Genomic DNA, 17,174 nt, shown 5'->3' on the forward strand with positions numbered 1-17,174 from the left:
GGTCACTATGGATACCTGCCACTTTCTGTTGAGAAGACCGTGACAATTTGATCGAAAAAATCAGCACAACGAATTTATAAACACACATTCTTTCACAAAGGATGAGAAGTGCATCATCTTACTTCTTTCGGTCGAGCCTGAGATCAGAGGAGCCTTTACCAACAAAGCAACGTCTGTGGGGCCAGTTTTGGTAATGCCACATAATGAGAGGACTGAGAGACTCTCTCCAGACACGGGACAACTATGATAGAGAGTTATTCAGAGCCTCACAGTCGACACTATACGACTAGCTCCCCCATCGAGCAGGATGGTTCAGGCTACTCTCACTGCACCAGAATGAACTGACCGTTAGTTGATTTGGGAAGATTCAAGGCGTGACCCACAATCTCAGGTGAGCGGATAGATAGGGACTTGTGCTCGCCAATGGAGAAGACTTCTCTGATGCTTTGGGAGACAAATGCAGTCAACAGTGGGATCCAAATGTCATTAGGATTGAAGACAAGAGCCTGAAGCTTCCCTAATCCCAAGAAACTAACACGAATGTGGCATTTTCTCCTCAGGGGAGCGGGAAGGAGTCGCCGGCTGGTTGGCATAGGCGCCAGTCCAGGCCCCAACTGCACCGGGTGGCCTATAGAGGGGCCAGTCCCTTCTCGCACCTTCCGTTTATGTGATTTCCGTATGGGTGCTTTCCCTTTTTGTTTTTTTCTTGTGGGAGTCTGTAAATTGTTGTTTTCTGGATGGTTTAGTTTTACTGTGTTGATTTCAAAATCCATTGTAGGGTTGTTCTTCTTGTTCTAGGGCTACATTCGAAGAGGAGGTGGGGCTCCGATTGTATCCTACTCCGAGGTGGTGTTGTATCTTCTTTTTATCCTTTCCTAACCTTTCTCCTACCATTGTTGTAGCCCTATTTCTATATTAGTAAAAGCTTGCTTTGTGTTTCGACTAATTTCCGAACTAGTTCCGGTATCACTTAGAGGCCTCATCATTAGGCAAATAAGCATCAAGATATAAGATAGATGCTATGGAAACCAACATGAAATCTAAAGGCCTTGACCACAAACGTTAATAGGTACCATTGAGTTTTATAGAGAGTTTGATGGTGATAGGGGTTTTGGTATCATGCAATGGAGAACAAGACGCCATGATACTGTTTAAGATGGAGAATAAGTTGAAGAGATTATCTTAGATCATCATCAGTGAAACATTGAAATCGAAGAGTAGAGGAAATGTTTGGAAGATTAGTGAGTACCAAAGTAAAGTCAACATACCAGGTAACACAAAAGCACAGACGAGGGTGATAGTAGTATTCCTTATTGTCATTAATCATGACATGTATGATGGGTGAGTGATGTTTTAAATTACAAGCACATAAGCGAATCTATGGAAATCATTGCTGGTGGGATGTGTAGTGAAGCCATTGACAGGCAAGCAAAATATTAGAGGGTTGAACGAGTGAACTAAGGAAGGCCACATGCTAGCGAGTGTGCTTGCAGGGAAAAGTCGCACATGAGCAGAGGAAGCGACTTACAAACAAGTGGAGGTAGGGCCAAGTGAGCCAAGATAGGATGAGGCATGTAAATGGGAGGGTGGCTTTCTACTCTGGGAACATGTTAATGGGAAATTATTACACCATGTTATTGACTATATACGAGAGGCCTATAAATGGGCATGCAAAAGTATATAATAAGGACAAAATAGAAGAGAATAATATCCTAATTATGAGGATTTTAAATTACATATAACCAATTTCCAACATTAGAAACTTTATTTTTTTTTAATCCATGCCATATAATGCATCAACAAATTTATTTTTTGACTCACTTCATTCAATTTAGAAACTATATTTTTGACTGTGTTTAAATTGCCTCAAGTAAATGAGATCCTTTTTTATGGCGTGATAGGCAAGGTCCCATGTATGCATAGAATTTAAAATTTGGCTTTTTATACTTTCAAGAAGTTATGTCCTTTTTCTTTTCATTTCAGAATTTAATTGTCATATTATTGTATAAAATAGGTTATGCCTTTTTTATGTCTATTAAATTTTACTGTGAAATTTGATGAAACTTCTCTCACTGCTTGGAAAATGTGTTATGTGCATTATTTTTCTTCTTTGTCAACACTTTCATTCTAGCGAGAAGAAAAATCCATGTTTGCAGTATCTTTCCGATATTCTGATGGGGAATAGTGGAATCCAGAAGATTCAGCTTAACAGTACTGGTATTGGGGATGAGGTTATAATACTTGGCTTATTAAAATTCTTTGTTTTAACCTTTGTCATTATTTATAGAAGTTAATTTATTTTAAATATGTTATGTTATATATGATCATGCAGGGGGCAAAAGCTATTGCAGAGCTGCTAAAAAAGAATTCAACATTACGTGTTTTAGAGCTTAACAACAATATGATTGAGTTTTCCGTATCTACTCCTGCTTCTCATATTTGAAATTTGGAAGTTTCTTTGAAATTAATAATGGAAGATTTACATCTATACCACTCAGTTCCTATGTATATACATATCTAACGCCTGAAGTTCAATTTTTTCATACATGCCACCTTCTCTGTGCAATGTAAAGGTGTATTTCTCTTTTTAAAAGTTAAAATGATGGTCTTTTTCATGTGATACGAATGATTTGAATGGTATGAATGTAAAAAGTAAAACTTTAGGTGTTTGATATATAAATTGGGTGGTTTGTATGTAAATGCCCCATTAATAATTTACAAAATAAATTTGATTCATATAAACGTTATTAGGGATTTGCTGGTCTGGCTGGAGCACTTCTTGAAAACAACTCTATTAGATCGATACATCTCAAGTTAGTAATGCTTTCACTTCTTTTTAATGGATGATTTCTGCTTTAATGAGTGTGACATATTCAACGTTCTTTATTGCTTTATTATTTTTTATTTTCATTGTATTTTTTAATCGTACTTGAAAAGTGTTTCTAATTTTTTTTTTTGAATTTAGTGGGAATTATGGCGGTCCACTTGGAGTAGCAAGTTTGGGCAAAGGCATTGAAGGAAACAAATCCTTAAGGGTATTAATTTTCCCAGTTTATATTCTACTTCATTTATGATAGTAATTAGCTGCGAACATTATATTGGTTATAGACTTGTTTTATATATATGTTTAATGTTTGGCTTATTATTACATACCACACAATTTATATATATTTATAAGTCTAACTTCTAAACTGTCACAACTTGACTTGATAGCTTAGAATTAACTAAATCAAAAACTGCAATTAGACGGTATTAACATTTCATTTACTCTCTAGAGATTTTCATAACTTTCAATTTATAAAGAGCGACTAAGAAACCACAAGATATATTACATAAAAATCATATCGTCCAAAATTAACACTATAATCTACAAGAATAACTTCTCAAACCAACACAACAATATCTCTACTCATAAGTAAAACAATATACTAAGTATAACCACAACATATAACGATCTATCAACAGTAGTCCTCTTGTAAACTAAGTCCCTCATGTTAGACATATCAACCTAGTGTTTTATCTGAAAGCAACAATTAATTTAAACACTAAGTGAGTAATCTCAATCTTATTATGTATTAAATTATTATGCAAATGTTATGCGTAAATGACCAAAATAAATGTGATTCATTAATTAATCTTCTTTTAAGTTTTCATTTTAAATTTAACCATTCTTGTTTCAATTTAAGTATTTATCATTTTTAGACTATTTAATAAGTCATATCAAAATTAATGTCATACCTGAAGGTATCCTTAAAATTGTATTCATATGTACCCTCAAAAGTTTGTGTTCCATTATCTTTTTCGTGCATTAGTATATCACATCCCCTACCGGTATCATCTGAGGGTAATTCTGAATGGCTTGAGCTTTTGCACGTCATTTACTTTAATTATTTTCTTTTGAAGTAATTGAATAATCATTTTCTTTTTTTATCATTTCATTTTTCTCATTTCACTGATTCTTTTATTTTGCAACATGTATATAACTATATAAGTATGCATTTGAAGTAATAATGTAAGTCTTTATTTGATAAAATATCAATTTAACATATATAAGAAAGTAGTTACTCACCTTTGCCTTAAATGGCCTCTTTGCAAACTTAGTCTTCTAATTACTTCCTTTTACTATCACATCTGTTTTTATTCTATTTTTTCCCCAAATCACGATCCAAAGCCCTAATGCATTGAATCAATTTTTCTCATTCACTATTTAAGTTCATTAAATCATACTTAATAACATATATTTAATTAAACAAAATATTTTATATAAATAAACACCCAAACTCTTATCTTAACCAAAGTTTACTTATATCGATCTCCTTCTTCCCTTAGCTCGCACACTTCACCAACTTCTTCTCCTTCCAAATTGAATTTTCTATATTTTGAGTCCTAATTTAATTAGACTTTTGTTGACATTATATAAATAAACACACACACACACACATAAATATATATATATATATATTCAATAAATAAGCTTAGAAGACCCTAAAATATCTTATACTTCGTTCGACAATCCTTATCACATGCACGCAAGGCTCGGTTTTGCTTCCTCTTCTCTTCTTCCTGCATGCAACCCAGTGCCGTGAATTTCGACTCCTTCGATGAGGTATGGAACCAAGCACGAAAGTACACAAGCCTCTTTCTTTCTTCCTACGAACTTGGCTTGACTCTAGTACCGTACGTGTGAGACGATCTCCTAACACCCTCCTTCGGCTAGGGTACGACGTTGCCTCATTCAACTTCGAGGCAAAGTGTCACTTAACGTTGCATCTAGAGGAACTGAAACGCCTTTCTTTCTTTCGAGCACCGAGCCTCTCTCCTAATTCTCCTTCCGAGAAGAGCGTTTCCTCTCATTCATCCTTTCCTTCCTCTTCTTTTACCTTCTTCCTTCTCCAATTTTTTGCTCACTTGTTCTCTCTTTCGATTGGTACGAATAAGGGAAGCGAATCCTAAAGACGAATCCTATAGAGATGCTTATCCATTAATTGCCTATTTGATTATTATTAATTTTATTTTTAATATTATAGATATTTTTTTAAATTTCAGCTATTATAATCTCCCCTCATAAAATTTTATCCTCAAAATTTTATAAGTTTAATTTAAAACAAACACACCTTAACTAAAGAGTTGGGTATATCTTTCTTGCATATCAATAGCTTTCTCCTAAGTTGCATTCTTCTCTGATCTGTGTTTCCATAAATTTCTCTATTACAAAGTTTCTTCACATCATAATCTAAAATCTTTTCAAGCTCTTCTATGTAGTATCTTCGCTTCATCTACAACAATTCTATTATACTCATCAGCAATATACTTCTTAAGTGAATATACTTGAAAAATATTATGCACTTCTTGCATATGAGTTGGTAAAATCAATCTGTAAGCCATATTTTCAATCTTTTCCACAAGCTCATATGGACCTACATATCTTGAACTTAATATTCCGTCTTTCCAAAATTTTGCACATCCTTCAAATGACTAACTTTGATAAAGACAAAGTGCTTAGAATTATAATATTTTCTCTGCTTATCCTACACTGTCTTTAGTCTATATCTGATGAGTCTAATTTTTTCAACAACATCGTCAGCCAGTTTGCTCCAATGATCTTTCTTTCACCTGCTTCAGCCCATCATAATGGTTTCCCACACTTTCTTTCATATAAAGATTAATATGGAACAATTTTAGTACTTATTATAATCTCTACCTGGGGTACATTTGATTCCTATCCTCAAAAAAAAAAAAATCAAAAGACAACCTTACTAGATTCTCAAAGTTCTGAAAGTCCTTTTTGACTCACCATCTGCGCTGAAAGTCAAATTGATGCCCGAAGGCCTCTGAATCTTCTTACATAATCTGTAAATAAATCTATCATTTTTGTCTGAGAAAATAAATTTTAGCACTCAATGCAATCTTACAATTTGATCAATATATAATTTGGCTAACTTATCAATATAATTTGTCTATTTAATAGGTAAGAAATGAACAGACTTAGTCAATCTATTATGAATTACTCAAATAGAATCACAAATCTGTAGCGACCTAAGAAATCAAAACATAAATTTCATAGCAATCTCCTCCCATTTTCACTCTAGAATCGATAAAGGCTATAATTAACCTCCTGGACGTTGATGTTCTGCCTTCACTAACTGACATATAGGACATTTCGCCACAAATTTTGTAACGCTCTTCAATTCTAGCCATCAAATTGTTTCTTTAAGCTTCTGATACATTTTATTACTCCCTGGGTGAATAGTACAGTCAGAGAAGTGTGCTTCTATAATTTTCTGTCTTAAATTATCAACAAATGGAGCATAAATCGTCTCTTTATATTTCAATAAGTCATCCAAGCCTAACACATACTCCTCCAAATTATCTGCCTTATCCTACTCCATGATTTTATAAATAATGTCATCTCTGGCTAATGAATCCGTAATTCTACCTTTCAAAGTGGATTGTACGATAAATCGATTTAATTGAACTTTACTATCATTGCAATAATTATCAAAGATAGCTTCAACCTTTCAAAATTATTTAGTAATTGCCTTAAATAAGTGAATAAACTGTTCAAATTACCCGAGGTCTTCCTACTCAATGCATCTACCATCGCATCTGCCTTCTACTAATGGTACTGAATACCTAACTCTTAATACTTAATAAACTCTAACCATCTCCTCAGTCTTAGATTCAATTCTTTCTTAGTGAGTAAATATACTTTGTACTTTGATGATTTGTAAATATCTCACTTCTGACTCCATACAAATATTGCATCTATATCTTAAGTGCAAATAGAACTACTAGAGGCTCCAAATTATGTCTGGGATAATTTATTTCATGATTCTTCAATTGCCTTGAAGCATAACCAATGACTCTTCAATGTTGCGTAAGTACACAACCCAAATCTTTCAACGATGCATCACTGAAAATCTGAAATCCATTTGATCCCGAAGGAATAGTCAATATTAGAGCAGTCATTAAGGAAGACTTCAATTTTTGAAAAGCCTCTTCACAACGATCAGTCCAATCAAACTTTACCGTGTTTGAGTTAATATGAATAATGACAAAAATTTGTGAAAACTCATCTACAAACCTCCTGTAATAACCAACCAAGCTTAGAACACTGTTGACCTTAGTAATAGTTGTAGGTCTTGGTAAATCTATAATCACATTGATCTTCATATGATCCACAAATATGTTATCTCCACTGATAATATGCTCAATAAAAGTTGCACTTTTAAGTTAAAATTCACATTCATAAAATGACAGTGTATTCTCTTTAAAAAATTGAAGAATAACATGCAAATGATCTGTATGGCTAGCTTTATCTCTCGAATACATTAAGATATCATCTATAAATTTAATCACAGTTGTATCAAAAAATTACTTGAAAGTCATATTCATTAGATCCATAAAAAATACTTGAGCATTAGTCGGTCCAAATGATATCACCATAGATTCATAGTGCTTATATCTTGTTCTAAAGGCTGTCTTCGTTATATCTTCATATTTAATCCTCAATTGGTGAAAGTTTGACCTTAGACCAATCTTTGAAACTACATAACCCCCTTCCACCCGATCAATTAAGTCATCAATTCTCGGTTGTGAATAATTGCTCTTCAGAATGAGCTTATTACCCTATAATCAATGCACATTTTGAAGCTCTTATTTTTCTTCTTCACAAATAACACTAGAGCTTCCTAATGTGAGGCGCTAGGTTTGATAAATCCCTTATCTAGCAATTTGTGCAATTGATTTTTCAGTTCTTGTAACTCCTTAATGACCATTTTATAGGTTAGAATCTGTTAGTAGCTCAATAGTGAAATCGATCTCTCTCATATGAGGTAACCTTGGTAGATCATCAAGAAAAATTTTGCATATTTCTTTAACATTGGAATATGACCCAAAGATTTTACTTCCTTAGAGGTATCTTTCACATGAGCAAGAATACTCTGGTTTCAATGATTCAACGATTTGAAAGCTTTCAAACAAGCAGTTATCATGGATATCAACCCTTTATCATCACAAAATTTAACTCTTGCCTCCCAAGTTAAATTTATTTTGGCAGTCTTTGTATTGCAATCAATTGTGACAAATTTTTTAGACAACCAACTCTTGCCTAAAATTTGTTCAAACTTCACTGAGAGAAACACAATTAGTTTTGGATCAAAATTTTTTTCCACCAATCATTAGATTCATCTTACATAATTGATTAACTTCCATAGAAGTGTTGTTTAACATTCTAACTCATAATATCATAGGCATTAATGTGTTATTCAATTGCATTACTTTAACAATTCTTCAGTTATAAAAGATTTTGATGCTTCTGAATCAAACAATGCTCTTATTGTTCTATTATGAAGATATACGACATCTATCATTAAAATCATTGCGTCAAATATTTAGGGTTGACTTATTTATGCATTTAAATTCTTATAAGATGTTATGAGTGACATGACATGAATCCTATTATAATTAAAAGCACACTTGATAAAAATTTCTTAAATGTAAAGCATACATGTGATAATTTCAGCAGAGTCCTTAGCTTTTTATTATAAAGTGCATAAACCCTGAGTCGAACATTCATTGGGTTTGACCCGAATTTGGCATTTGATTTTGAAGTCTCAACTATCCCCGCCCTGCCAAAGCTCTCCTGAGGTTGTGCAACACTGCCCCTAGAATCTGTTAGAGCTCTCTGTCCCAATTTAGGGCAATTCTTCGCCATATGTCCTTTTCGGTGACACTAAAAATAGGTGTTGGATTAAGAAAGATACTCACCCTTGTGAGACCTTCCACACTTATCACATTTCTTATCTTTAGTTTGGCTGCCAACACTGTTGGATCTGGCCTTCGTAGCATTTGTATTTTCTGCTGGAAGAACTGTCTGCCTTGAGAGCCCTGAGGAAAATCGAATCTCTCAGAATTTCTCTTACTGGTAGCCTATAAATCCAGCTTAATTCTTCCTGTTGTCTCTATCAATATAGAGTGATCATCAATTCTAAGAGAAATCAATAGCTGTCTGATCAAATCCTTCAGCCGCGACAAAAGACTATTGATATTTCTCCTATACATTTGGAATCAATTAGGATGCATATCTTGAAAGCATAGTGAACTCTGTCTTGTACTGCATTATCAAGCAATCACCCTGCAACAACTGATAAATTGATCCTAAATTTCTCTCCTAGCTGAGAATGATATAAACCCGTCTCTATCTACCCCCAAATTTCTTTTGCAACTGTCCTCACCATCTCAGCGCTTCTCCTTCTAAGACAAAAGTGGCCAGTGTAACCCTCTTTGGAGGACAATGATATAAACCCGTCTCTAAAAGGTTCCACAATTTCATCCCACCACATCAAGTGGCTAGCTCTACCCCCAAATTTCTTTTGCAACTATCCTCACCATCTCAACGCTTCTCCTTCCAAGACAAAAGTGGCCAGTGTAACCCTCTTTGGAGGACAGGACAACCCATCTAAAATTTTATCCACTTTCAACAACCAGTTCTCAACATCCACCATAATTCATTCTCTAGAAAAGAGATATGACCTCATATCCTAACCTCATATCCTGAAATAGCTTCAAATACTTGTACATCTAGCTTACCCTAGCAAACTTGGCCTAGTCCGAGAGTTCTTAATCATATGAGTTACTGCAATCATCATCTCAATTAAAGTATCCGCGTTTACAGTAATCTATGGAGGTGTGACAATTTCTACCACATCATCTCGAACCCCCCCCTCTCCCAACCCAGATTTTTCATATTTCTGAAATAATATAAGAAAAATTATAAATAGAAATAATTTAACCCTTCATTTATATTATCTATCAGGTAATTCAATCAACCCAATGACTCTTTTTTATCAGTATTCAAACCTAATCTTTCTGATACTACTGATAGTGTAGTATTAACTATGTCACAATTAATATTTCATTTAATTTTCACTTATTTTTATTTTTTCCAATGTATAAAAAGCCGCTAAGAAACTACAAATTATATGATACATAAATCATATCATGCAAAATTAACACGATAATTTGCAAGTAAAGCATCTCAAACCAATATATAACAATATCTCTACTCAGAATTAAACAATACAATAACTACAGTCACAACACACAATATAATACCAATCAGCAGTAGTCCTTCTGTAAACTAAATCTCTCTTGCCAAATATATCAACTTAGTATTTTACGTGAAAGAAACAATTAATTTAAACAGTAAGTTTACATGATTTAGTGAGTAATTTCAATTTTATTATGTATTAAATATGCAATTACTATGCATGAATGAACAAAAGAAATGCAATTCATTACTTAATAATACTGTAAGGTTTTATTTTAAAATTAAGTCTTCTTATTTTAATTTAAGTATTTATCATTTTTAACCTCTTTGAGAAGTCATATCAGGATTATCGTCATACCAAAATGTATCTTCAAAATTGTACGTGAAAGTACCCTCAAAATTTTGCACCCGAATGTATATATTTATCATTGTCATATCAAAATTTTGCACCCGAATGTATATATTTATCATTTTCATTTTATTTTTTGTACACCGGTACATTGCATCCTCTGCTAACACCATCTTAGGATAATATTGAATAAATTAAACCTTTATATTTTATTTCCTTTAACTATTTTCTTTTAAAGTCATTGAATAATCAATTTTCTTTTTATCATTTCATTTCATCCATTTCAATGATTCTTGTAACTTGTAACATTCATATAACTATAGAAGCAGGTATCTAATGCAATAATGCAAATTTGTATTTAATAAAATATCAATTTAATATTTATAAGAGAGTAATTACTCAATTTTGTCTTAAATGACATATTTACAAGCTTAATCCTCTGATTACTTCCTTTTACTATCACTTCTTCATTGAATCAAATTTTCTATAACCAACATTTAAATCCAGTAAATCATACTTAATAACATTTATTTAATTAACAAATATTTTATATAAATAAACACCCAAACTCTTACCTTACCAAAGTTTGATCGGATCGATCTCCTTAGCTCACACACTTCAGCAACTTCTTCTTCCAAGTCGAAATTTCTATATTTTGAGTCCTAATTTAATTAGACTTTCTATTAACAGTGCATAAATAAACACACTCACACATGTTCTTTTTTCTTCTTCCTTCTCCAGTTTCTGCTCTTACTCGTTCTCTATTTTGATTGGTTCGAATGGGACATGCGACTCTTATAGATGAAAGCCGTAGAGATGCTCATCTTTTAACTACCAATTTGATTAATATTAATATTAATAATCATATTATATATATATATATAGGCTAATATATTAACTAGAAAGAAAGATACATATACAATGTGATGGAGGGCCCAAACATGACACTCTGCTCACAACAAAACCACAAGGGGTTCTACAATTAGAAAATACTGAAAAGTACATTAGAGACATAAAGAAAAAGCCTAAAAATGCAGAAATACATAGTATCAGGTGGCTAGAGTGTAACCCAATTTGGTTTTGCCTCTGCCTCTGGTTCTAGGGAAGGAGCAAGCTAATAAGTTGGTAAGATGATTGCCATTGCCAGTAGTAACCAATGTATCATCCAATATGTTCCCGAGCTGGAGTCGGCCTCCATTCTTCTTCTTCCTCCTGGAATAGACCGTCATTCCTCTTCCGAAGATTGGCTCACTTGATCTTGGTCTAAAGTGTGCTGGGGTTGTGCAGATTGTTGGACATTAGAAGCAACTACATGTTGTACCTGCTGATCTGTTATTGGATCAAAGGAGCACTCTCGTGTGTCTTGGCATGTGAGTGAGTCTTCAATAACAATGAGTAGTATGAGCACAACTGGATTTGTAGCTGTAGTATGTTATTCTTCTTCAGGAACTGCGGTGTTGGGAAGAAGATCGGGTTGCTTCTTCTCAATAGGGATAGTAGGTAACTGTTCTTTAGTGATATTCGACCTTAGATGAGGATGCAAACGATAACAAATAGTAGAGCTGTGGCCAAACATACTACAATGAGAGCAATAAGGAGGATGTGGTTCCATTTTGCCAATACCCGTTGTGCATAGTGCCAATCCATATCTCATCCGGAGCTGGTTGAGTGATATCTCTCTCAACTAACACACAAGCCACAGAGGGTCTAGTGACAACAAGCGTAGGACTATCCACCTTGAGAAGCTTATCGTAAGCAGTTGCTAAAGAGTAGAGAATTTCCATGTTGAACAGATGTAATTTTATCCCCGGAAACTTTATCCAATTAGGGATGATAGGGGACTCCGCTTTTGGATTAAAACCGACAGTCAACTTCAGAATTTTCATAAAACGATTGTCAATCTTGATAGACAATAAAGTATTATATATGTAAATATCAAACTTTAGGTGTTAAATATGTAAATACATGAGGTTTGTGTGGTATGCATGTAAAGTTTCCATTAATTTTGGCTGTTTATCAACTATTTTTTTCTTAACCCATTAATTAATTCCTAGTCCAAAAACTAATTTAAAGCCTGTTGTAAAATTTATTATTGTAGGAACTTCATTTACATGGCAATAACATGGGTAATGAGGGCATAAGAGCATTAGTGTCAGGCTTATCTGCACACAAGGGTTTGAGATTCATTTCTTAGTGATTTTACTATTTTTGGTTCCATCATTTTTTTCCCTGAAAATCCATGTTTTTTTTCCCGATTTGCTTATATTTTTTCAGGAAAAATAACTCTTTTGGACCTGGGGAATAATGATATTGGTCCTAAGGGAGCTTTCCATGTTGCTAACTATATCAAAAAAACAAAATCCTTGCTATGGCTGAATCTTTATATGAATGATATTGGTGATGAGGTACATAAAATAATTTTATTATTTTTTTCATTTGCGCACTGTAGATGATATAATCACTTCTATTATGCTATATTTCTAAATAAATTGCAATCATAAACAGGGGGCTGAATTGATTGCTGATGCCTTGAAGCAAAATCGGACGATAAGTACGATTGATTTGGTGCGATTGAGTGCTTCCCTTCTCTTTAATCTTGTGCTTCTATACATGGGCTCTTTTTTTTTTAATTTCTTGGTAACAAAGAATCATGTTATTAACTGTAAGTTTAGATACAAGTTAGTGATTATTACTTTTGAGGCATTTGCATACATAGCAGACAATTCTTATGTATTGAGATATCTCACACCTAAACCGTGATATTCACACCCAGCACTCAAAAAAATGGTAAGAGAAATTTTTTTATGTGATGTTAAAGATTTGAATGCTATGTGTGTGAATATGAAAGCTTAGGTGTGAGATATGTAAATACATAAGAATTGTGCTATTTCCTTAATATTTTTTTTCATTTTAGGCTGTCTTTTTTTTTTCAAACTCCATTTGAAATGAATTATTTTTTTGTTTCATGTTACTTTTCCTTAACATTTTGTTTCATTTTAGGCTGTCTTTTTTTTTTCAAACTCAATTTGAAATGAATTATTTTTTTGTTTCATGTTACTTTCTGACATCATAAAAAGATAGCTGTTGTTTACTTTATGTTAATTACTTTGCTAACGAGGTTGGTTTGTTTGAAAGCAGTCTATAGTGAATAAACTAATTTAGCTGTCATTTAAATAGAATTTTTGGCAGTTTCTTGTGTGGGTGGGTTTTAGACTGTTCCAAGTTGTTGGATGGTGTTTATTCTATGTTATAAATTTTTGTTTAGTTTTAATGGAATTGCTTTGTGAGGAGAAGCAAAAAATGGGATTTTTTTTTTAGGTGTTCAGGTGCATCTACAAACATACTACCCAATTCTATGTAATTACATATCTAACACTTAAATTTTGCTTTTTATATTTATATCACCCAAATCTTTCTTATCACACCAAAAATACCACCATTTTAGCTTTTAAAAATTGAGACAATCCTTTTCATGTATACGGAAGGTGGAATGTATGCAAAATTGAAGTTTAGGGGTTAGATATGTAAATAGATAAGAATTGAGTGATATTGATGTAAATCTTCCTTTTTTTCATTGTTAGAATTTTATTCTAACAATTTTATTAATTGAAGGCAAATTACAAATATAGACTCGAGGCTAGTTATAGGTAAGAGGGGCTCAAGGTTATTTACAGATTGAATTCCATATAGGGAGCTTCTAAATATTTTGTTTATCTCGAGAATTGTGGAGCATTTGAACTAGATCTATTTACCATAGAAATGTTGTCTATCTATCTTCTATTCACGATTTTAAATCATGAAACTTTCTTGTTTTTCCTTGATTTCCAAACTTTTCAGGGAGGTAACAACATTCACATGCGAGGAGTTAGCGAGATAGCTCAAGTCTTAAAAGACAACTCAATCATCACTACAGTGAGTCATTTAGGACTTATTCGGGACTACTTTTATTATATTTATATATATATATATATATATATAGTATTTTTTGCATGTTATTATTTTTTATTGTCAAAAATAAATTAGCTTGCATTTAAAAACGCTCAAAACATCTAAAGTTGTACTGAGCGTTTTCCCTCCAGTGAGAATTTTTTTTGTTTGATCCATAAACCAATTCCTATTCCCTTTTTCAGTTGGAACTAGGTTACAACCCAATTGGGCCTGAGGGGGTCAAAGCTCTCTGTGAAGTCATCAAGTTTCATGGAAAACTAGAAACCCTAAAACTTGGTTGGTGCCAGGTATTCTTTAACTGCAAATAGATTGTTTTATACTATATCTCAGTTTCTCACTGTTGTATTGTTCTTTAGATAGGACCCAAAGGAGCGGAGTACGTTGCAGATGCTTTGAAGTACAACACCACATTGTCCACTCTCGATTTGCGGGCGAATGGGCTCGGAGATGATGTAAGAATTTTTAAATGTAAATCTACCTTCATCTTTCTCATATATATTGGAAAATATTCCCTGTTGATATTGTTAGAAAATGTAAAAATTACATATTTACCTCATAAATCCTGATGCTACTGCAAACATGTTTATATAAAAACTAAATAATGGTGCAATAAAAAAAGATATGATGAATCATATATATTGGAAAATGTTCCTCGTTCATTTTGTTAGAAAATATACAAATTACATATTACTTCATTAATCCTGATGCTAGTACAAACATGTTTATATGAGGACAAGAAAATAGTGCAATAAGAAAACATGAATGTTGAGGATATGTTATGATAATGAATACTATAGATTCCTATCATGAATATTTGTAAGATATTATAATATTGATATTAGTAGACTCTCCTTCCATTTTATTTCCGCAGGGTGCAGTCTGCTTAGCACGTAGCTTGAAAATTGTTAACGAGGCGTTGACATCACTCGATCTGGGTTTCAATGAGATCCGAGTACGAAGAATTAATTTCATATTTTCCAAAACTAATATCTGAATGATTTTTCATGATCAACATATTCTTTTTTGAACCCTAAATTCAAAAATAGGATACCGGAGCATTTGCATTAGCCCAAGCACTAAAGGCAAATGAGGATCTTGCCGTTACTTCACTAAACCTCGCGAGCAATTTTTTGACCAAATATGGACAGGTTTGCTCTGTTGGGCTTATATTTCCCATCTTCCTTTTTCGTATGTTTGTTGGATGTGTTCATTACAGTTGAGGGGAATTGGTTCGTGCAATAACCCCCAACAACCATGCGCCGCACTTTCAACGGTTGAGATTAGTTCTAATATTGCCAATCTGGTAATCTTTAAGAGTTGATGGATTCAATATCAGCTGTTGAGAATGCATCACACACTGAGGTAAATTATAGTCAACCGTGCATTTCATTTTTAACGGCTGAGATTAATTCCAGTAACATCATAGTGGTTGATGTAATGAATCTTAACCATTGAAAATGCAACGCATGTTGTTATGGGGTTAACTGCATGGTATAGTTAACCCGTAAACTATAGTTTACCATACGAGTTGATGGAATCAATCTTTAACTGTTGAAAATGCATCACATTTTATTGAGTGGTTATTCATGGTTTAATAAACCTCTCAACTATAGTTAACTCAAACTGTAGAGGATCTGCACCCTTTATTTTTTCATTTATTTGATTATCTTATAAAAATTCAGGTGGCTTTAACTGAGGCTCGAGATCATGTCTATGAGATGAGTGAGAAGGAGATCAGCATCTATTTTTAGCTGTCACCATACTTTTAATTCCTTCTCCCATTTTTGTGAAGGCTGGGAGTCTGTACTTACAGATTTTAATATTTTATTATAGTCAGCATCTATTTTTGACTATTATAAATTATAATCATTCAATTTTGGTTCTGTAACTTTATTTTCTTGTAGGAAAATTAGCTTTTTATAATAAATTTATTTTCCCTTGACTAGCAATTTAGAGTTTCTGTTTGTGGTGTTTTATTGCCTTTGCACTTCAATCTTATAGCATGAAAAATATTGAAGGATTGTGCGTCCCTATAGCATGCATTTTTCCCACATCTCGGTAGGATCTTTAAATCCCTAATTTAGGTTGTGTTTGGGGCGACAGTGCGAAGGCGGTGTGTGCTGCACCTTAGTTTTTCTTGTTTGGCAAAACTATGTGATGTCTGCAGTGGAAAGTTGTGTTTTTCCATCATATCTGGCTAACTGCAGTGGCGGCTAGAAAACTGCAGTCTGACTTTTTGAACAACAGTTTTTTTTAGCGGCTTCACAGCTGCTTCTTTTAATAGCAGCAGCTGCCCCAAACAAACTCTTAATAGAACAACCTCTTTCGTGGCATTTTTGCAAAAATTGCTTAAATTTTTTTTATTCATAATTTAAAAAATACGAATAAAACATATAGAAGGTTATATATGATTTTGAGAAGTGTCAAAATGATCCTTTAATTTTTTATAAGGGGTTAATTAGTTTTAGGGTTTATAAAAAATGTTAATTTCATCTTTTAGTTTTTATTTAAGGCTTAGATAAATTTTCAAATGTCGAATTAATTCATTCCTTGTTAGAAGTTTGTGAATTAATTTGGTATTTTTATATATTATGGGATTAAAATTGTTTATTTTTTGGCATTTATAAGATTTTGTATGTTAATAACTATGATGGATTTAAATGAATCAAAATCGTCAACCTTTTTTACATATAAAAAGATTTGCTATTAAATTATATATTAATTTTAATTAAAGAAATAAGAAAAGTTTTTAGGCTTTGTTTGGGAGAGCTTTTTTTTTTTATAGAATTTTCCTTGAGAGTAATTTTAGATGAAGGGTCTGTTTGA

At 32.9% G+C, this 17,174-nt stretch overlaps 1 protein-coding gene across 2 annotated transcripts in view; it reads left to right on the forward strand.

The window, feature by feature from the left end:
* Positions 1-16,181, forward strand: part of LOC110019451 (protein NLRC3) — a gene marked incomplete in the record, with an annotated part of 29,179 nt that extends 12,998 nt beyond the window's left edge. Inside the window, 13 exon segments of one of the 2 annotated variants that reach the window (XM_020717109.1) lie at positions 2,157-2,231; positions 2,333-2,416; positions 2,752-2,813; positions 2,966-3,035; positions 12,499-12,574; positions 12,675-12,805; positions 12,906-12,965; positions 14,238-14,312; positions 14,531-14,635; positions 14,705-14,800; positions 15,220-15,300; positions 15,395-15,496; positions 16,031-16,181. In XM_020717109.1, coding sequence (XP_020572768.1) covers positions 2,157-2,231; positions 2,333-2,416; positions 2,752-2,813; positions 2,966-3,035; positions 12,499-12,574; positions 12,675-12,805; positions 12,906-12,965; positions 14,238-14,312; positions 14,531-14,635; positions 14,705-14,800; positions 15,220-15,300; positions 15,395-15,496; positions 16,031-16,099 — 1,086 coding nt within the window. 2 annotated transcript variants of the gene reach the window in all.
* Between the last annotated feature and the right edge of the window lie 993 nt (positions 16,182-17,174).

The sequence above is a fragment of the Phalaenopsis equestris genome, unplaced genomic scaffold, assembly GCF_001263595.1.
Source record: "Phalaenopsis equestris unplaced genomic scaffold, ASM126359v1 Scaffold000055, whole genome shotgun sequence".
Lineage (NCBI taxonomy): Eukaryota > Viridiplantae > Streptophyta > Magnoliopsida > Asparagales > Orchidaceae > Phalaenopsis > Phalaenopsis equestris.